This window comes from Arachis ipaensis, chromosome B05, assembly GCF_000816755.2.
Source record: "Arachis ipaensis cultivar K30076 chromosome B05, Araip1.1, whole genome shotgun sequence".
Classification (NCBI taxonomy): domain Eukaryota; kingdom Viridiplantae; phylum Streptophyta; class Magnoliopsida; order Fabales; family Fabaceae; genus Arachis; species Arachis ipaensis.
The window spans coordinates 63,941,327-63,964,850 of NC_029789.2; the positions used below are offsets into that span (position 1 = coordinate 63,941,327).

Sequence of the window (23,524 nt, forward strand, 5' to 3'; positions counted from 1 at the left end):
TGACTAACTTCGACGAGTCATAACTCGGCCTCCGGACCTCTGATTTTTATCAAATATATCTAGAATGAAATTTTGGTCCTAGAGGTTTTAAAGAACGGATGAAAAATATTTTTAAACAAAAAAATTATGCGCGTCGAAAGTTCGGTATGTAAAACTGAAATTCTGCAATACTTATAATTTTGGCAACCCTGCATAACTCGCATACGGAAGCCTCACACGCGGCGCGGGCATTCTGTTCGGGTTGGATGTCCCACGTACGCGAGATGATGCGTGCGTATACGAATGGGCCAAAAGCCACCTCCGCATACGCGGGCAAGGGATGCGTACACGGACCTCTATTTTTCCAAAAATAAAATTTTAAGGTTTTTAAACCAAACCTCTAGTTTTCAAAATCCTTTTAACTCATGTTTAAAGCCTGGTAGGTGAATTTTTTGGGTAGTAAAGTATCATTAAGACTGTGAGAAAGATAACTGGTTGATGAAGAAAGAGGTAAAGTAGATGATGATGAATAAGGAAGTGATGTAATGTTATATATGTTGTGAACGGTGGCAAAATTCATGATGTATAATGATATGATGATTAATGAATGAATGTATGTTTGTGATGCCTAGGCAGTAGCAAGGATTGTGATTCATTTCGCTTGCTCCAGGTCAATGCACCTCAAATCCTGCATGTTCCACACTAAAAGCAGCAATGGCATATCAGTCTAAGGGCTCTCATAGATGATCGTGGAGTGCTCTTTATCCCTCAAATCGAAGATTCGAGTAGATCCATATGTAGAAATTGATGTAAAAAAGACAAACATCACCCTCTCTCCCTCTTTATCGTACTCAATGAGCTGCATTTCAATGACGCCCTTTTCGATGTCCCAGATTGTGAAGGTGGTGTCAATGCTTGAAGTTCCGATGCATTTTGGATCGATGTCATTCCAAATGAAGAGGTGAGAGGGGAGAGGACTCGCTAGTGTTGCTATTGTTGAAAAGGGATAAGGCCTCGATAGAGGATTTACGGATCTCCCAGAGGCAAAGGTAGCCTGATAAACCCATATTTTATGATGTATTTTGTGCTCAATTTAAGTGATTTATTCAATCCCTCACCCACTTATTCATGTAAATTGCATGGTTTTACTTTCCCTTCCTTATTATGTGATATACGTGAAAAACATGTTTCCTATGCTTTAAAAATATTAATTTCAATTACCCTTTATTACCATTCGATGCTGTGATTTGTGTGTTGAGTACTTTCAGATCTCCTAAGGCAGGAATGGCTTAGCGGACAGAAAGGAAACATACAAAAATGGAAGGAAAGCACAAAAATGGAGTTTTGAAGAAAAAGGCAGCGACGCGAACGCATGGACGACGCAGCCGCGTGCCTAGCGCGAAAAGGCAGCGAGGCGAACGCGTTACTGATGTGGACGCGTGCCTTGAGCAGAACGCAAATGACGCGTACGCGTGACCAACGTGACCGCGTGGAACAGCAGAACTCCAGATGACGCGACCGCGTGACCTACGCGGACGCGTGACAGACGCCACGTGCAGAATTTGCAGAAAACACTCCCAGCGATTTCTGTTCCCTTTTTCGGCCCAATTCTGAATCCAGAAACACAGAATATAACCCAGAGAATGGAGGAATCAAAGGATATATCATACATTCATAATTTCAGGATTAGATGTAGTTTTTAGAGAGAGAGGTTCTCTCCTCTCTCTTAGGAATTAGGATTTTAGGATTTCTATTAGTTTAGTTCAATTCATCTTCAGTCGCAGGTTCAATATTCCTTTTACTTTATATTTCTCTCTTACTTTCAGATACTTTAATGCTTTTATTTTTTGATTACTTATGTTGCCAAATTGGCTTACGAATCATTCATGTTAGGATTTTCTTTATTTAATATAAATTGAGGTATTTCAGATTTATGATTCTTATTTAGTTTTTTTATATTCTTGGCTTTAATTGATTAATTGGAGACTCTTGAGTTATCAAACTCATCGTGATTGATAATTGTTATTTTTGCTAATTGAATTGAATTCCACTAACTCTAGTCCTTTCTTAAGAATTGACTAGGACTTGAGGATCAAACTAATTAGTCCACTTGACTTTTCTTTGCTCTAGTAAAGGTTAACTAAGTGGGATTAAAACTCAAATTCTCATCACCATCGATAAGGATAACTAGGATAGGACTTCCAAATTTTCGAACTTTGCCAAGAATTTTATTGATTATTAATTTATTTTCTCTTCCATTTAAATTACTTGTTCTTTATTTTAAAAACACAAAATTCTACCTTTTCCATAGCTAATAATAAGAACACCTCCCTGCAATTCCTTGAGAAGACGACCCGAGGTTTAAATACTTCGGATTAATAAATTTTATTGGGTTTGTTACTTGTGACAACCAAAACGTTTGTAAGAAAGGAATTCTTGTCGGTCTAGAAGCTATACTCACAACGTGAATTTATTTGCGAAAATTCTAGATCGCGCGAGAGTTTTGCTCTTTCAAAATGGCGCCGTTGCCGGGGAGTTGCAAACGTGTGCCTTATTATTGGTTATTGTAAATATTTTTCTTCTGCTTGTTTATTTGTTTCTGTTTTCATTTTTTTTAATTCTTATTAGCTACCATGAGTTCTCACCCCTCTCGCTTTGAGTTTGGTTCTAATATTGTTGAAGGGAATGAAAGTTATAGCAGGAACATGCATCAAGGTCAGAACAACCGAAGATGGATGGAGCCACGAGGTCTTGATCAACCCTTTAGGTAACAACACCCTCCACAGTATCACAGACGACGACCGTTCTACAATGCATACCAAGCTGATAGATATGGTGGACCCTCTTGTAGTTACCAACAAGTTCCACCCTGTGCTTATGAACCACCCTCTTAACATAGATTTGAACCGCCACACTCACAAGTTCCTTTTTACCATTCACCACCATATGGTCCTTATCCACCACAATTCCAATCCAATTACTCCCAAGAACCACCACATTCTTATTATGAACCCTTTTCCCCAACCAATGAACCCTCATATCTACCCCAATCTTCAATGGGTGACAACCTTCGTGTTCTTCTTCAAGGACAAGTGAAGATGCAAAGGGACGTACTGGAACTCACTACTGCCTTAACTGAGGTAGTAAATAAATTAGCTTCCCAACATCTGAGCACTCAAAGTACTCCAATGGCTACATGTGGAGAATCAAAAGAAGAGCGAAGCATGAAGGAGACATTAGAAACTTCGGTGGACAATGAGGAGCATGGTTTTGTATTGGAACTCCTTGAACTCCTTGAACCTGAAGAACCTCATCCAAGTGAATACGAAGATGATGTCGAGGTAGATTTCTCTCAACCTCCAACTTATGACTTGAGTGACGAGGAAGACATAGAAGACTTTGATCAAGATGCAGTTGCAGTTGAAAAATTTTGCAAGGAAGTGGAGGAATTCACAGAAGAATACAAGGGAGTAGAACTTACAGAACCACTGGAAACACCTATCCCAAGGCCATTACCACCTAATACAAGCTTCAAGTGGGTACAATCCTTAACCTTTATCTTTACTTTTTCACTTGAATATGGTTTGCTTGAAACAGATGGCCAGCTTAGAGCTCTTTGCGGCTTTAAGAGTAAGAGGGAAATGGCTCGTACTCAGAGCTGGTGTGCAAGATTCAATAAGGTTCCACGCTTCAATTTGAAGTGCAAGGATTGGTATCAAGTTCAATTGAATGGGTCTCAGAAGGCGTTTGGTCATCTTGGTGAGAATACAATTTCTAAACTGCCCGGATGGAAGAATATAGATAAAGACAAAGGCGGATTTAAAAGCAAAGTTTGGGATCCTGGAATCTATTTTGACATTTGTCACCCCGGGAGCCTGAGAATCTGTTTGAAGCTGCTCAAAAGCTTTACATGCCTAGTTTGGGACCCCGGAGGCTGTTAGCATTCCAAACATTGGTGGAGATTTCTGGATGAATTTAAGCACAAGCCACCATAACAGGAAACTCATCAAATGTCCAACTTAAGGACTTTAACTAAAAGTGCTAGGTGGGAGACAACTCACCATGGTATGATCGTTTCTTTTTCAATTTTATTTCATGTTATTTGTTTTTATTTTATTTTATTTTCATTGAACCTGGAAGTATTCATAGCATCTACATTAGCACTGCATATTGCATACTACATAATTGCATAAAAAAAAGAAGAGTTCACCCCACGCGAGCGCGCAGGTCACGCGTGGGTGTGAGAAGGAAATCGACGTAAAGATCCAACGCCCAGAAAGTTGGGCTGGAATCATGCGGCTGGTGTGCGTTTAGCACAAAACGGCCGACGTGTTCGCGTCCCTGACGCGAACGCATCACTTGCAAAACACTCATCCCACGCGAAAGCGTGAGCAACGCGTCCGCATCGCATGGATATTATGGCCCCTAAATGGAGACAGAGAGTTGCGCTGAAACGACACTGGAAGTGTGCGTTTAGCACAATTTTCAGCAACGCGGTCGCGTGCCTCACGGGACCGCGTCAAACCCATTTCACCCTAGTCACGCGATCGAATGCTCCACGCATTCGTGTGGATTCAAAAATACTAACCCCTTTCACGCGAAACCCTACCCGTCGCGCCCCATACCCCCCTTCTTCTTCTCTTCTCTGCAACTCCCTCCCTCCTCTGCAACCACCACCGCACCAGCTGCCCACCATCGTCGACCACCGCGCCAGACCCGACTTCCGCACCGCACCTAACCACCCAGACCACCCCGTGACACCCCCTTCTCTTCTTTCTCCCCTTCTTCTCCTCTCACCCCCCGCCGCCCTCCTCCGCCACTGCCCCCCACCGCGGCCAGCCCCGACCACCCCGCTGCCAGCGCCACTCCTCCCACCATCACAACCCCTCACCCAACCCAAACCCCACCCTCCAACCTAACCTGCTCCACCTCCGCGCCACCCTGTTCCGCCCCAGCGCCACTGTGCCCCCTCCCAGCACCACCACTTCACCACCACCATCTCTCTAATCCCAACCTTAGTTCATACGCCTACCAGGTTCCGCCGAACGCCATTTTTCTTTCATTCATATTTAGTTCCATATTTTTCAGTTTATGTTCAAACTTAGGATAGTTAGAGATGCATGTTGTACTGGATTCTAGGTGGTTAGGTAGCTAGGATGTGGTTAGTGGATTTAGGCCTGATAATTGCGCCGTACTTGTTGCTTGTTTTACCTATTCTGCAATTTTGGTCTGGCTGTGATATTTATACTGTTCATATGCTGTTCTTCACTGTTCATGCTGTTGTTACACCGCTCTTTCATGTTCTTATTACTTGCACCACAACCCTCGCCCCCTTCTTCCTTCCTCTCCCCCTCGCCCAACCCAAACCCCAACCTCCAACCCGCCCCTGCTCCACCACCGCGCTGCCGTGCTCACCCCAGTGCCGCCACATCACCACCACTATCTCTCTACCCTTACCTCTGTTTATACACATACCAGGTTCCACCGATTTCTCTATCTTCCATAGTTAGTTGCATATTTTTCAGATTCTATTCAATTTAGGATAGTTAGAGATGCATGTTTGTAGTGGATTCTAGGTGGTTAGGTAGCTAGGATGTGGTTAGTGGATTTAGGCCTGATAATTGCGCCGTTCTTGTTACTTGTTTTCCCTATTCTGCAATTTTGATCTGGCTGTGATGTTAATACTATTCATATGCTATTCCTTAATGTTTTATGATGATATTAGACTATTCTTTACTGTTCCTACTGTTTATGACTCTTTGCAGCATTTCTTTTTTATCTCATGTGAACTATTTTTCTTACTGTTTATTACTCGGGAACATCCAATTTTAGCCGGAATGCTGTCCAATTTTCTGCAAATTGTTTTCATGTATTGAGTTTGGAAACTTACTATTTTTCCTTGCTTGGCTACAACCAAACCAATTCATGACTACCCGGGCTAGCATTCTTATTCCTTTTGATCCCCTAGTTGATAACTTGCACTATTGATGATTTCATGTTAGTTTTGCAACTTTTCTATCCTTCTGAATTATCATCAATACACTGAAATTTTTGCTCGAATATTAGTTGATTATTCTTTAAATTTGTGAATTTATTGTTACCTAGGAAATATTTATCATGCCACTCACTTTAACTTTCTTTTACTAACTCACTGCTTTCCACTTTCTAACCTCCTTTTTACCTCCTAACTACTTCAACTTTCTAACTCAGGGCATAATATTTATTTTTCCTATTTAACTTGAATTTCACTTATCATATATTTTGGATTGCATTTTTTTTTCTTTTCAGACTTTATCCCTCTTATACAATCCAAAGTGCACATATATTCAACTCATTTCTTGCTTCTCTTGCTCTTTTGCCACTATGTGCTTATATTGCTATTATTCTATTTTCCTACTTATTTTTCTGCTTTTGTTCTTCAATTATATCCTGGAATTTCTGCTTCTCAGGATGTCTGACCCTCAGCGTAAAGGAAAGGGCAAAGCAACCACTGGCAAAAGGAAAAGAGGCGAATCCTCTATGTCCATCCTGAACATTTTGCATGATGACTCTTGGCAGGAAAAGTACTTTACCCCGCAGGAGAAGGCTGACCAGCTCCTCACTGCCACAGATCCAGTTAAATTTGCAAACAAATACTGTGAGCTTAAGTATCCAGTGTTTGCCACTTCTAGGAACCTGTACCTGGAAAGAACTCTAAAAGTTCCAGAAGAACTACAGCAGTACACCTCCGAACAGATAAAACAGAGAGGCTGGTTCTTCTTGGAAAGAAACTTGACAGAGGTCAATGCTTCCTGGGTCAGAGAATTTTACTGTAACTATTTCAAGACTTCCCTGGATGCAGTGCACCTCAGAAGGAAACAGATTTTGGTCACTGAGGAAGCTATTGAGGACATCCTCCACCTTCTGCCTAAGTCAGATCAGCCTGACGGTTACCAAAAGGCTAAAGAGGATATGAGATTTATGAAATTTGACTAGGATGCTGTCAAGCAGAGAATAGCTCTTGATCATACTGTCCCATGGGTCATGGGAAAGAATACAGCAATGCCTAAGGGAATCAGGCTGATTTACCTGAATGATGAGGCTCGGCTCTAGCACCAGATTCTGAGCAACTACGTGATGCTGAGCACTCATGAGATAGAGCTGCCCGCTGCTATGATCACCCTCATCTGGTGTGTGATGGAGGGTAAGGACCTGTATCTTCCACGTTTCATCAGGCATTATATGGTCAGGGTCTATGTCAGAGGCATTCTCCCTTTCCCTTATCTGATCACCCAGCTAGGTTGCCGAGCTGACGTGCCTTGGGAGCTGGCTGATGCGAAACCGACTGCTGCAGACTGCAAGAAGATCATTCCTCACAGCAGGAAGTTTCAGGCTTTGGGCTATAGACCCCCATTTCTCACTGCTTCTGGTGAGGCAGCCACATCTTCATCTGCCCCATCTGCCTCCACTACTGCACCAGCCCAATCCACTGCACATCCACCTGCTCCTGAGCCCATTTATCATCTGGTGCATCGACTCTTTGCCTGCCTGGATCATATAGAGCGTCGCAACAAGCAGCGCTATGAGCACCTTAAGTTGATGATCCGATCCAGCAGCGACATCCCCTCCGAGCCTAACACCCCTTCTGATACATCTGAGGCGGAGGCGAGCGACCATGAGGCGGAAACACATGCCCAGGCTGAGCAGGTGATGAGCGGATAATTTATACGCTTTTTGACATTGTTTTTAGTATGTTTTTAGTAGGATCTAGTTACTTTTAGGGATGTTTTCATTAGTTTTTATGTTAAATTCACATTTCTGGACTTTACTATGAGTTTGTGTGTTTTTCTGTGATTTCAGGTATTTTCTGGCTGAAATTGAGATCAAGCTATTGACATTAAAGAAGCGCTTGTTGGGAGGCAACCCAATGTTTATCTAATTCTTATTTTTATTGTTTTTCATGTTTTCTTAGGTTCATGATCATGTGGAGTCACAAAATAAACAAAAAATTCAAAAATGGAATCAAAAACAGCAGAAGAAAAATCACACCCTGGAGAAGCATCTGTCTGGCGTTCAAACGCCAGAACAGAGCATAGTTCTTGTGTCCACACATAGAGCCACAATGAGGATTCAATACAATTATATATTGTTAATCTCACACAAGTACAAAGAACATGGAACACAATTTCGTGCACCAGCAGGCAGGACAAGAGCAGGCTGCGCCACATCATGAGGAGCACCACCAGCTCCAGGCCGCAGATTCGGAGATTCCTCTACAATCAGCGCCTCCACTACAGCAGACAGATCCTCCTACACTTATCCAGCCTGCAGACCCTCAGGCCACCACAGAGACACTAGCAGCACATACTTCCGGTGATGATGCTTCTTCACACCCAGCTTGAGTGAGCATCGAGGACGATGCTATATTTTAAATGTGGGGAGGTCGCCATCCCTGGCTTATCTTTTTGGTGAACCACTACAGACTCTTCTATCCTATCTTGTTTGTTTTTCTGTATTTTTATTTTTATTTTTATTTTTCAGTACTTACACATTGTTCTTTTGCTGTATTTTTACTTTATTTCTGTATTTTGCACTTTAGTTTATATCTTAGACATTTAGTTTAGTTTGCAATTCTAAACTTATTAGTTATAGAATATGTGGATTAATTAGTATAGTTTACCCTTTTAGCATATATTAGTTTGGTTTAATTGAAAGTAAAAAGGAGTAAACTAGAAACTTTAGTAAATTAAAACAATCCACACACCTTGTATATATAGCATTACATGTTAGTTAGTTAACAACATTTCATCAAGGAGGAACACTAAGATTTTAAAAGCCACCCTAATATTTACATTGAGAATAATGAGAACTCTTGATTTCTACTTGCATGACATACATAACTGATATATGGTTTTTGAGCTGGAGAACACACAGCCTGTGAGTTTTGAGCTTAATTGTATGGTTACATTCAAACCATAAATTTTATTCCTGTGTGTTTTGCCCTTCTTTTTCATTCTGATGTTCTTTACTTTGTTTTAATCTATATGTCCAATATAGAATATAGATACATACCAAGAGATGATTGAGGCCATCATTTGAATTTTTTCTCACTTATCCCAATTTAGCCTACCTTTTACATCACCTTTGATTAGCCCCCTTGAGCCTTTTAATCCTCTCTTGTTCTATAACCACATTACTAGCCTTAAGCAGAAAAACAAAATAAAAATTCCAAGTTGAATCCTTGGTTAGCTTAAGATAGATATTGTGTACAATTTAAGTGTGGGAAATTTTATGGGAACATGGGATGATAGAAACAAAGTAGGGATTTAAAATGAATAAGTTACTTCAGAAATTTGGGAAGCATGCTCATGTGAAATCAAAATAACTAAATTACCATGTGCATAAAAAAATAATAATAACAAAAAATAAATAAATAATAATTTTATATTTTCAGTATTTAAATAAGGGGATACAAAAATTCCCCAAATGCAAAATAAAAATCAATGCACATGGGACAAAATTACAAAATTTAAAATTAATGCATGAGCTTGTAATACAAAGTGGGAAAATTTGGGTAAATAGGTAAAGGAACTTTAAATTATATAAAGTATGTATGTTAGGTGAGATCTTAGACTAATCAAGGATTCACTTTGTTAGCTCACTTAGCCTTATACATATACCCTTACCTTTACCTTGGCCCCATTACAACCTCGAAAAAGACCTCATGATTTTTGTATATCTGTATTCCATATCTGTTGATTGGTTAGATGAAGAACAAAGTTTTAGAAAGCAAGGATAGAAAGAAGAATAGAGTGATTAACCCAATAAACACTGAGTGACTAGAGAGTAAACACAAAATCCAGTGAGGGTTCAATAGCTCATCACCATATATCTCTGCTTAATTGTTAATTGTCTTGCAAGTTTGTGAAATACTTTTACCCATCTCAATTGTAGAAGTGCTTTAACATTATCTAGGGTTTGGCTATGCATATATGATTCCTTGAGGATATGAATTAATTTAATTACATGTAAGCTTTATATACAAGTGGATAATAATTAGAATTGCATGATTCATTTAGGTAGTTGCACTTAGAATAGAATGCATTGCATGAGATTCCAGCATTCTAACTTTACCCTTTCTCTTGGATTTAGCATGAGGACATGCTATTGTTTAAGTGTGGAGAGGTTGATAAACCCATATTTTATGATGTATTTTGTGCTCAATTTAAGTGACTTATTCAATCCCTCACCCACTTATTCATGTAAATTGCATGGTTTTACTTTTCCTTCCTTATTATGTGATATACGTGAAAAACATGTTTCCTATGCTTTAAAAATATTAATCTCAATTACCCTTTATTGCCATTCGATGCCGTGATTTGTGTGTTGAGTACTTTCAGATCACCTAAGGCAGGAATGGCTTAGTGGACAGAAAGAAAACATACAAAAATAGAAGGAAAGCACAAAAATGGAGTCTTGAAGAAAAAGGCAGCGACGCGAACGCATAGACGACGCAGCCGCGTGCCTAGCGCGAAAAGGCAGCGACACGAACGCGTGACTGACGCGGACGCATGCCTTGAGCAGAACGCAAATGACGCGTACGCGTGACCGACACGACCGCGTGGAAGAGCAGAACTCCAGATGACGTGACCGTGTGACCTACGCGGACGCGTGACAGACGCCACGTGCAGAATCTGCAGAAAATGCCCCCAGCGATTTCTGGACCCTTTTTCGGCCCAATTCTGAATCCAGAAACACAGAATATAAGCCAGAGAATGGAGGAATCAAAGGATATATCATACATTCATAATTTCAGGATTTGATGTAGTTTTTAGAGAGAGAGGTTCTCCCCTCTCTCTTAGGATTTAGGATTTTAGGATTTCTATTAGTTTAGTTCAATTCATCTTTAGTCACAGGTTCAATATTCCTTTTACTTTATATTTCTCTCTTACTTTCAGATACTTTAATGCTTTTATTTGTTGATTACTTATGTTGCCAAATTGGCTTACGAACCATTCATGTTAGGATTTTCTTTATTTAATATAAATTGAGGTATTTCAGATTTATGATTCTTATTTAGTTTTTTTTTATTCTTGGCTTTAATTGATTAATTGGAGACTCTTGAGTTATCAAACTCATCGTGATTGATAATTGTTATTTTTGCTAATTGAATTGAATTCCACTAACTCTAGTCCTTTCTTAAGAATTGACTAGGACTTGAGGATCAAACTAATTAGTCCACTTGACTTTCCTTTGCTCTAGTAAAGGTTAACTAAGTGGGATTAAAACTCAAATTCTCATCACCATCGATAAGGATAACTAGGATAGGACTTCCAAATTTTCGAACCTTGCCAAGAGTTTTATTGATTATTAATTTATTTTCCCTGCCATTTAAATTACTTGTTCTTTATTTTAAAAACTGAAAATTCTACCTTTTCCATAGCTAATAATAAGAACACCTCCCTGCAATTTCTTGAGAAGACAACCCGAGGTTTAAATACTTCGGTTTAATAAATTTTATTGGGTTTGTTACTTGTGACAACCAAAACGTTTGTAAGAAAGGAATTCTTGTCGGTCTAGAAGCTATACTCACAACGTGAATTTATTTGCAAAAATTCTAGATCGCGCGAGAGTTTCACTCTTTCATAGCCGCTGGAGGTGGCGAGGAGGTTGAAGGCACAGTGGCAGAGTAGGGAGGAAGGGGCGGATATGAGCTTTATGGGAGAGGTCATCTTGTGGTTTGGGGATTTTGTTGCTGTTGAAGAACATGAGCTTTGTTCTTCACATTGTCATTTTGGGTTCTTTATAAGGGTTAATTTATCACAATTTTAGAGGAACAAAATTCCATGTAGAAGACCCCTTCATCCGTCAACACTCCACCTTTTTCCAACTGATTCCAAGGAGCATGAATACCATTTTCTTGGGTGGGTGATAATTGCTTGGGTAATTTCCAATTGTTGGGGACGCTTAGTCTCTCGCCCAGATAACTAGGGATCATAATGGGCATTTACTTTTATTTTAACTCATTCATATGTTAACGAATAAATATTTTATGTTTCTAAAATAACTTTATTACATGCATTATTCTAAATCACTTATTTCGTCTGTAATTTTTATGAAATTTCTATACTCTCCTTACCCTTACCCTTTTATTTTAACCGAAAAAATAACTATTTATACCCATTAACTTTATGAATGCTGACAAAAGTACCCATAAAAAAAGAAAATTAATGTTATACCCATGGGTTCTGTGTGACAACAGTACCCAAATCCTAAATTTTTGTTGATTTTTTAATAAAATTTTCAAATTACCCCACCATTTATCTTCAACCTCAACTCAACCATCATCTTCTTTTCCCCAAATCTCAAACTTTCACATCCCTCCATTACTACCACCTTTATCTTTGGATAGAACCTTGTACTTCCTTCTCAGAGAGTCTTTACTGGTGGCTCTTCCATCCGAGGTGCTCCTAAAGAGAAGAAAATCCTCTGGCCTCTATTTTTGGTACCCTCTCATGAACGACATTGAAGATAAGAATGATGCGTATGAAGATTTTATGTTGTTTTCCATTTACTAAAACAAATAAAAAATAAACACGTGTTGTTCACTCCAATATTGCTAACTTGGCGTTGGTGGTTTTATTTGCGGCAGATCTGGCAGCGGCATAGAGGTCGTGGCAGCAGAACTCTAACAGAATGAACATCTCTGATTATGCATTTCGTGACTCAAAGATGTACGAAGGTTCATCGGAGTTCGTGAAGTTCTGGTACCACAGAGGCCTTGTGCTCACCATCAACATCATTGTCCACACAATCTGGTACACTTACTGGGAATGCAACCAAAAAAAGATCATCTAAGAGTTCATCAACTCGATCTCTACTGTGAATGCCCCTCGTCCCTCTATGGTGGCATGGTGGTGCACCATTGATAAACCATAAATTGATGGTTTATTTTATATTGAAATGAGTGAATTTTATCAACTTATAGCATATTTATTCACTGAAATAGCATGGTTTTGTGAATTCATCCTAAATTATGCTTAAGATTGAAAACATACTTTTTAGGCCCTTTAACTTGTTAAATTTTATTCACTTTAATTTCATTTGATACCTTGATGTGTTTGTTGAGTGATTTCAGGCTTACAAGGCAAGTACGAATTGAAAAGGTGAGGTAAAAACATGCAAAATTGGAGAATTCATGAAGAAATGAAGTTTGGAGTGTTTCAGGGTCATGCGTATGCATGCCCTCATGTGTACGCACGTTTGTTGCACTAGGATGATCAGCTGTGGGTTGAGCTCGAAATCATTTGCTCCAATAGGAGGTACACTGATACTCCTTCCATAGAAATCTGGAGTAAGGGCTATGTAGAAGCCCAGGATTCTTCTAAGTTGTGCATTTTCATTCGGATCCATAGTGAACTCTTCCTGTTCCTGCACACATAAACAGAAAACATAGAGGAATGGGAATCTCTATGTCAGAGTGTAGAAGATTCCCAGTGAGGTATCCTATGTAACAGAATTATAATAACGTAGAGAAAAAATTGAATAAAATTTTCTGAAAATAATTAAGGAAAATTAAGCTACTAATTCTCAAATTTAACAAAGACTAAGGTTGATATTTTCAAAAATTTTTAACAAGGGAAAATTGCTATGAAAACACCAAACTTAAAATTCAAAATTAAAGGAAAATAAATAAGACAGAAATTGAAAGTTAAAGGAAAAATAAAATAAACAAAAATAAGAAAAATACCCAATCTAAGTAACCAGACAACTGAATCAATACTTGAAAACAATACTTGAAACTGAATCAATAATTTTAATTAAAATAAAAAAGCAATAATTTTAATCCATAGAAATAAACAAAGCTCCTAACCTTAACCAAGAGGTTTAGTTGCTCATTACTTATAGAGAAACTAGGGTTCTGAGAAACGTGCGTGCGGAGAGAAAAGATCCGAATCACAAGAAATCTCTTCCCTTTTATACTATCCTAATTTGATATGAAAATAAAATAAAATAATAAATCCTAAGACTAAAAGATATTGTTTATAAATAAAAATTACAAAAAAAATATATAACTAATAAATGCTAAATCCACTTGAGATACCCAAAGAGAGAGTGAATTCGGATAGCACTGCTGGCGTTAAACGCCATATTGGGCATTTAACACCCCATAGGGAGTAAACTCGTGCATGCTGGTGTCCCTTGCTGGCACTAAATGCCCGTCCAGGGGGACGCTGCCAGTTTTCTGTCTTTAGTTCCACACTCTATGATGAGCAGATAATTTATACGCTTTTTGGCACTATTTTTAGGTAGTTTTTAGTATGATTTAGTTAGTTTTTATTATATTTTTATTAGTTTTTATGCAAAATTCATATTTCTAGACTTTACTATGAGTTTGTGTGTTTTTCTGTGATTTCAGGTATTTTTTTGGCTGAAATTGAGGGACCTGAGCAAAAATGTGATTCAGAGGCTGAAAAAGGACTGCAGATGCTGTTGGATTCTGACCTCCCTGCACTCCAAGTAGATTTTCTAGAGCTACATAAGCCTAATTGGCGCGCTCTTAATTGCTTTAGAAAGTAGACATCCTGGGCTTTCTAGCAATATATAATAGTCTATACTTTGCCCGAGATTTGATGGCCCAAACTGGCGTTCAAAATCAACCCAAAGAATTCTGGCGTAAAACGCTAGAACTGGCACTAAAACCAGCATTTAACGCCCAAACTGGCACCAGAGTTGGCATTATACTCCAAGAATAACCTATGCACGTGAAAGTTTCAATGATCAGCCCAAACACACACCAAGTGGGTCCCGGAAGTGGATTTCTGCATCATTTACTCATTTCTGTAAATCCTAGGCTACTAGTTCATTATAAATAGGACCTTTTACTATTGTATTTAGTATCTTTAGATCATTTTTGAGACTATCTTTGGATCACTTTTGATCTCTTGATCATGTTTTGGGAGCTGGCCATTCGGCTATGCCTGGACCTTCATCACTTTTGTATTTACAACGGTGAAGTTTCTACACCTCATAGATTAAGGTGTGGAGCTCTGCTGTTCCTCATGAATCAATGCGAAGTACTATTGCTTTTCTATTCAATTCACACTTATTCTTGTTCTAAGATATTCACTCGTACTTCAACCTGATGGATGTGATGATCCGTGACACTCATCATCATCCTCCCTTATGAACGCGTGCCTGACAACCACCTCCGTTCTATCTGCAAGAGCTTGAGTGTGTATCTCTTGGGTTCCTAGTTCACGACGCATGATTGCCTCTCCTGACAACAGAGCCTTTCAATTCCGTGAAATCAGAGTCTTCGTGGTATAAGCTAGAATCAATTGGCAGCATTCTTGAGATCCGGAAAGTCTAAATCTTGTCTGTGGTATTTCGAGTAGGATCTGGGATGGGATGACTGTGACGAGCTTCAAACTCATGACTGTTGGGCGCAGTGACAGTGCGCAAAAGGATCATTGGATCTTATTCCAACACAAGTGAGAACCGACAAATGATTAGCCCTATGTAACCCGTAGCTGGACAATTTTCACTGAGAGGACGGACGGTAGCCATTGACAACGGTGATCCCCCAACATATAGCTTGCCATGGAAAGGAGTATGAATGATTGGATGAAGGCAATAGGAAAGCAGAGATTCAGAAGGAACATAGCATCTTCATACGCTTATCTGAAACTCCTACCAATGAATTACATAAGTACTTCTATCTTTATTTTATGTTTCTTTTGTCTTTTAATTATCAAAACTCCATAACCATTTGAATCCGCCTGACTAAGATTTACAAGATGACCATAGCTTGCTTCAAGCCAACAATCTCTGTGGGATCGACCCTTACTCGGGTAAGGTTTATTACTTGGACGACCCAGTGCACTTGCTGGTTAGTTGTGCGGAATTGCAAAAGTGTGATTGTAATTTCGTGCACCACTCTACCAAACTGCTCCTCACCTGAAATCATAAAAATACCAAAACAACTCAAAGTAGCATCCAAAGGGGATTTTTGTACTGAAATCAAGTAAAACAAAATAAAATCTAACTAAAAACAATTAGAAGATGAAAAGAAAAAGGGTACAAGATGCTCACACATCACATCTACCCGGCGAGCAAGGGTGTGCATGCTTCAATTTTTCCATAAACTGAACTGAAACTGCACTAAACCATTTTAAATGGTTTAAAAGCTGAACCAAACTGCTTTGTCATATTAGAAACTGGTTTTAAACCAGTTTATAATACAGTGCACCAGTTTAAACTAGTTTTGTAAAAATATAACTGGTTTTAATTAAAAAAATAAGTTTAAACTGGTTTAGAGGCTAAAACTAGTTTTCACACCCTCTCTCCCCCTCTCTCCCCTTCTTCTTCTCTCTCTCTCTCTCTCTTTCTCTCTCTCTCTGCTCTCTCTCTCTCTCCCCTTTTTTCTCTCTCTCTCCCTTCCGCTTTCTCTCTCTCCCCCCCTCTCTCTCTTTCTTCCCCTTCTGCTTTCTCTCTCCCCTCTCTCTCTCTAAATTAAAAGTTGAAAGAATCATAAACTATGCACATACTAATTAACTAAAGCATGGTCTTACTTTTTGTTCAATGACAACATTCAAAACATGATATAATATGACACTAACCTAAATAAAGTTAAAATAAACTAATTCAATATAACACAATTTTGGCCCATTATAATATTCTAATCATCTTCAAAAGAAACAAGCGTGCCAACATTTGTTGAAGAATTTCTCCCTACGTAAAAAAATCTCATTAATTATAGAAAACTAACAATTAGTAACAAACAAGCAATAAGAAAAAAAAGTATATTACCTTATTTAGCTTTTTCAATCTCTTCAAAATTTTTAATTAGTCCAAAAAGGTCATCTATTACCCAATCTTGAGTGCATACAAGAGCTTCCACCATATATGGTGTCAAGGAGCTTCGATAAGGGTCAATAATCCTTCCTCCTGTACTAAACGCACTCTCAGAATAGGAAATCGGGTTGAATTTCCCTTCCACCAATCCAAAATATCCAACTCTGCCGACTTGTTTCTAGCCTCACAATCTTCTTTTAGATATCTGTCAAGTTCAGATTTAGCATCTAAATCACGTCAAGTTGACTGCAAATAAATATTTAGGATATCATCTTCATCCTCTTCATTAATCATTGCATCTTGATTACTTTGAGATTCATCTTCTTTGCCTTGGTAGTGATTATAAAGGGAATTCAAGAAAGTAGAAAATTTTTACTTGAGTTCTCCTCCCTTTTCAACACCAAATGACTCATCCAAAATCCAATTTACAAAATCCAACTTGTGACATGGATCAAGCATAATTGCAATTAACAACAACATGTGAATGACATTTGGTGTTCCCCAATACTTATCATATTTCCTTTTCATCTTGGACGCCATTAATCTTATGCTCAAATCAGTATTTTCACAATGCAACTTCATTTTTCTTCCGATGCTAAAGACTTTTTTCATGTATTTAATACTAGTGACATACAAACTCCTAGAAATGTGCAATGTAGCATTATAGAATATTTTCAAGAATGGTAAAATTCACTCCGCATAAGTCCAATCATCATTTGTAGGCACACCATAAGATTTGCTCAGCTCATTAATATATTTATCATCTTGCAACTCAAGCAAATCAAACGCCGCTCGAAGCTTCAATGCTGCCTCCAATATTAAATATGTCGAATTCCACCGAGTTTGGACATCCAAAGAAACAAGCCCTTTATAATTGATGCCCTCCCACTTAATGCATGCTTTGAAGCTTTCACTTCTCATAGGAGATGACTTGACATATTTTACTGCATTAAAAATTCTCGTAATTGAATCATCAATCTCTTTCAAGCCATCTTTCACTATCAAATTTAGGATATGAGCACAACAACGCATATGAAGATAGCCCCCTTCAAAACCAGACTATTCCATGCATTTAATCTCTTTTTCAAGTATAAAATTGCACCATCATTAGAAGTTGCGTTATCAACCGTTACAGTAAAAACTTGATGCAATTTCCAAGCATCCAAACAACCTTCAATAGCTCTACCAAGTACATCTCCTGAATGACCCTCAACCTGACAAAAATTCAATATCCTCTTTTGCAACTTCCAATCATTGTCAATAAAGTATGCCGCTAGAGACATATAAGTCAATTTTTGACTCAACGTCATCCAAGTGTCAGTTGTAAGGCACACTTTTTGACAATGATAAGAGAGATAACTTTGTAACTTCATTTTCTCTATATCATAAAGAGAAAGTATATCACGTGCCAATATAGTATGCAAAGGAATTTTAAACTTAGGCTGCAAGCTATGGAAAAGCCTTCGAAACACATTTCTTTCTACAAATTGAAAAGCTATCTCTTCAGTCACAAACATCTTAGTGAGGATACTTCGAGATACTGCTTGGTCAAACTTTGTAACACTCGGTGAGGATATAGGACCACTTGTTCCCCCTTCTATGCTTTGTCTCTTGCTCTGTTCGTTGTTTGAGTCAAAGCATCGCTTCCAATGTTTCCGCATAGCACTTGTTCTCCCCGCATATTTTATTTGACTGTTGCAGTTTTACATCTCACATACTTCTCTATCCCTTCGATTGGAATGAAATGTTCCCATATTTCTAATCAATTCTTATGCCCAGAAGATCCACTAGGTTGAGGAGGAAATGAGGGATTAGCAGGAGCAGCAGGATTTGAATGCTCTTTTCTCTCAGACATTTTTAATATGAGCAATAAACCTAATTATAAATTAAATAACTAATTAAACAAAACCAATAAATCGACTTTGCTTAATACTTGTTCATACAAAAGACACATGTGACATCTAGTCTACTTTAATAGAAAATGGCACATATTTTTTTTTGAAATTTAATGCATTATGAAATCAAGCCACTTTTATTGAGGAAAAATGCTATGGCAATCATAAAGGCCACTTCATTTAAAAATACACTTTGTTAATTCTAAACTTGTACATCCTCAACCAATGTAAACAACTAAATAACATTTTAAAAAAATAAATAAATAAATAAAAATGACACAAACCATGAAGTAATAAATACATCATTACATGCTAACACTAACAGGGTTACTTAGACCTAGTTTGTAAAGTCACTAATATAGGAATACATATACATATATGGCAGACATGTTTGGAACTTACTTTTTCTTCAACAGTGCTCTCTTTAGAAAATAGAGAAACACCTCCAAAAATTGAAAGCCGCAGGAACCAGCTTGCAAGTCAACAATGCAAGGGCATTCTAGAGCTCTCTGAGCTTTCACCTCATCTAGTCTACAACAACATCAACAATAAGCAAATTTAAGAGTACTAGCAGTGAATGAATTAAAGTGTAAATTGATCACTATTAAAGTGAATAATTATCCAAAGTAAGTTAGTAACCAATGTGGTTCAACACACTTAAATATTTTACAGTATCCAAGAATCCAAATTGAACCTATGCTTAATTAATGTTCCATTGAATTAATATCTCAATTATTAGATATTCTCCTTACTTCAGAACTCAGATTAACAAGTATATAAGTCTAAAACCGTCTCTATCAATCACTAATTCGTTTATATACATTTATATAAGTTTAAAAAATAAACTAACATGGGTGATGATGGGTTTGAATTCTACTGCATCTACCTTACATATTTTCAAATTAAATTAAAATAAAAAATGGCATATATAACACAAAATAAACAACCATTATTGAACAAAATAAAAAGTGGCATATATAACACAAAATCGGGAGGCATATAACAAAATCGCGAGGCATATAACTGATGACAAGTCATCTTATGCTAGCTTTTCAAGTATTTTTCACTTGTTTCATTAGGTTTTATGCACTTTCTTTCATTGTACTTAAGTGGTTTGGAGTGGAATTGCATGGTTTTGTTGAATCAATAAACCATCCTTTAATTGACACTAAATCATGAGGTTTAAGCTAAAATTAATTGGTTTTTAAATGATTTATAAACTTTGTGAATTTGGTGATACTTTGATTGGTTGTTTTGATTACTTGTAGGTGAAGAAAAGAAGAAAACAAGATAGCGTGGCCTAAGAAGCGTGGCCCAAGGAAGAGAAAAGTGTGGCGCAACAAAGGAAAGAAAGCATAGCGTTCTCTCAAAGAGCTTAGTGCTCTCCATAAGAGCGCTACTCAAGGGACCAAGGCCAAGCAAAGGGAAAGCTACGCTCTCCTTGTGAACCGAGCGCTACACAATAACAAGGAAGCAAGGCAAAATTGCTAAAAGCTCGGTTGGTGCCAAGAGCTTTATCGGGGGCCTTCCAAAAATAAATTCAAGGAAAAAGTTTGCTAGTGAAGGCCACAAGGTTCGAACTCATGAGCAAGGGGATTAAGGGAAGCGCTACCCTTGCAAGGAAATAAGCCAAAATTGGCTGAAGTGCATTCCCTGGGATTCGAACCATGCACATCACGGAAGCAAGGAAGGAGGCGTTGCTTTATTGCACAAAGGAAAAGGGCCAGCAATGCTTCCCCAAGGATTCAAACTTAAGCTCACACTAGAGACAAGGAGGAAGCTGCGCTCATGCCAAGAACTGAGCACTCTCCCTTGTCTTGCCAAGCCTTGTCACGCACCAACATTGACACGGCCAGGGAGCACCAATGCTGCGCTCATGCCATGAACCGAGCCTTTCCCTGGGAGTGGCACCCATGGGCCAAAAATTCAACCAAAATTCCATTTAAAATCAATTCTTCACCAAATTAAAAAGCCCACTCCAAATTCTAAAATCCAAAAATCGGAAGTGTATAAATAGAAGCTAGTTTGTTTTAGAGGGAACCTTTTACCTTCTTTTAGAATTTTCACTTTGGAATTTTTTGAGTTTTACTTTCATTTTGGATCTCTGAGTTTATTTTGGGAATTGGGAAGGAGAATTGATTTCTCTTCTTCCTTGTTCTTACTTCTGCACTCTCTACTCTTTGTTTTGAATTTTGGATTGAGAATTGAAGGAATTCTGTTTCATTCTTGATCTGAGATCTCTCTTGTTTACTTTATGCATAATTTCAAAGAATGTGGTTTGGATCCAAGTTCTCTTTACTACTTTCATCTTCTATTTCTTCTGCAAGTGATTTCTACTTCTTTTGCAATTGTTCTTTCTTGGATCAAGGAAGGAATTGAGATCTAGACTTGTTCTCTAGTCTCATCCAATCCCTGAGATCTTCAACTTTCCTTTAGCTATTGCAATTGAGCTACATTTTACTTTCTGTTTGGTTCCTCAAGTAACTCTTCTTTTCTGTTTAGATCTGCTGCATCTTAATTCATCCTTTACTTTTCTGTTGAATGCCATTTACTTTTTCTTTCTTAATTTCTGAAATTCCAGCTCCCAAATCCTTTTATGATTCAAGCAATTTACATTTCTTGCACTTTAAGATTACGCTCTTTACATTTCTTGCAATCTAAGTTTCTGCAATTTACATTACTTGCACTTTAAGATTCAGCTTCTTTATTTCCTTTGCTCTTTAATTTACTGTCAATTTCCCCTCTCCCTTTAAAATTCAGGCAATTTAGCTTCTATTGAAAACAAATCACTTAATTCAACACTTGTTTGCTTGACTAAATCAACCACCTAACTAAAATTTTTCAATCCTTCAATCCTGTGGGATCGACTTCATTCATGTGAGTTATTATTACTTGATGCGACCCGGTCCACTTGCTGGTGAGTTTTGTATTGGATCGTTTTCCACACATCAAGTTTTTGGCGCCGTTGCCAGGGATTGATTAGATTGACAATGATTAAGTAAGGTGGTGGTCTAGATTAAGCACTTTTTCTTTTTGTTTTTTTTTTACTAAGCACATTAACTGTTTGAATTTTTGCTTAAGCTAACACTAACTTCACTCTAGTAGTAGAGTGAATTGTTTTTGTTTTTGGTTTTGTGTTTATTTCTTGGTGGTATGACAGAAGCAAGGAAAGAAGTCTCTACCTTTGGAAACCTCTGAAGAAGAGTACAAAAAAATTGGAGGAGAACCCAACAAATCCACCAGTGGGAGTGGCCAACAACAATGGTCAACCACAAAGGAGAGTATTGGCTTCATATACATTTGCTAATCCAAGGCATTGTGGGAGTAGCACCCTTACCCCAAATGTCAATGCAAATAACTTTGAATTGAAGTCCCAACTCATCACATTGGTACAGAATAATTGCTGATATGGAGGAAGTCCAATAGAAGATCTAAATCAGCATCTCTCTACCTTCTTGAGAATTTGTGATACAGTGAAGTCCAATGGTGTGCATCCAAAAACATACAAATTGCTGCTGTTCCCATTTTCATTGAGGGAAAAGGCTGCTCAATGGCTTGAAGCCTTCCCTCAAGGAAGCATCACTAGCTGGGAGGATTTAGTGAGTAAATTCCTAGCCAAGTTCTACCCACCTCAAAGGATCATCAAGCTCAAGACAGAGGTCCAAACCTTCACACAAATGGATGCAGAATCTCTCTATGAGGCTTGGGAGAGATACAAGGCCCTGATTAGAAAATGTCCCCCTGAAATGTTCAATGAATGGGACATCCTTCAAAACTTCTATGAAGGATTGACTCTGAAGGCTCAGGAAGCACTAGATCACTCACCAGGAGGCTCATTGCAATTAATGAAGACAGCAGAGGAAGCCCAAAACCTCATTGATATGGTGGCAAACAATCAATACTTCTTTGCTCATCAAAGGCAACGCCAACCATCACAAAGGAAAGGAGTGCTAGAGTTGGAAGGAGTGGACACAATCCTAGCTCAACACAAGGTGATGCAGCAGCAAATCCAGCAACAATTTGAGCAAATGGCTAAGAAAATTGATAGCCTCCAAGTTGCAGCAGTGAATACAAGCCAACCATCACCCACATGGGGGCAAAATGAAGAAAACCAAGAAGATCAACAACAGGAACAAATTCAATATATGCACAACCAAGGCTCAGGCCAAAATGAAATTTATGGTGACACCTACAATCCCTCCTGGAAGAACCATCCAAATCTCAGATGGGGAGATAACCATAATCAAAACCAGCAGCCATGGCAAAGAAATTTAAACCAAAACAACTCAAGAAACAACCAGAACTACAACCAGCAAAACACTAACCCCAATCCATATAGAAAATCCCAAAACAACTACCCAAACTCCAGGTACTATCCACCCAATAACCCAACCACTAACTAAAATAGCTACCATCAACCTTCAACACCCCACAACCAGCCACAAACATCACAAGACACTCAAAGGATCTCCAACTTGGAGATATTGATGGAAAAGATGATGAAGCACCAAGAGATAATGATAGAGAAACTCATGAAAAATCAAGAGATGGTAAGACAAGATCAGGAAGCAGCAAGGAAAGATCAAGCCATAACAAGTAAAAACCAAGGAGCTTCAACTAGAAATCTTGAGATGCATATGGAACAAATAGCTAAACAAATTGCAGAGATGGGTGAGAAGCAACCAAATGCATCCCCTAGTGCCACTCAAAACCACCCAAGGGACAAAGGAAAAGCTACAAAGTGGGAGGAGTGCAAAGCAATCATAGTGGGAAGTGAGAAGACTGGGGAGAAGGAAGCCATCAATCAAAAAGAA

At 38.3% G+C, this 23,524-nt stretch overlaps 1 protein-coding gene across 1 annotated transcript; it reads right to left on the reverse strand.

Annotated features, from left to right (window-relative positions):
- LOC107640659 (protein TRANSPARENT TESTA GLABRA 1-like) lies at positions 707-7,475 on the reverse strand. Its single transcript, XM_016344167.1, has 2 exons — positions 7,380-7,475; positions 707-1,033 (listed from the first exon to the last, which is right to left on the reverse strand). Exons 1-2 carry the CDS (start codon positions 7,473-7,475, stop codon positions 707-709), a joined length of 423 nt encoding a protein of 140 aa, XP_016199653.1.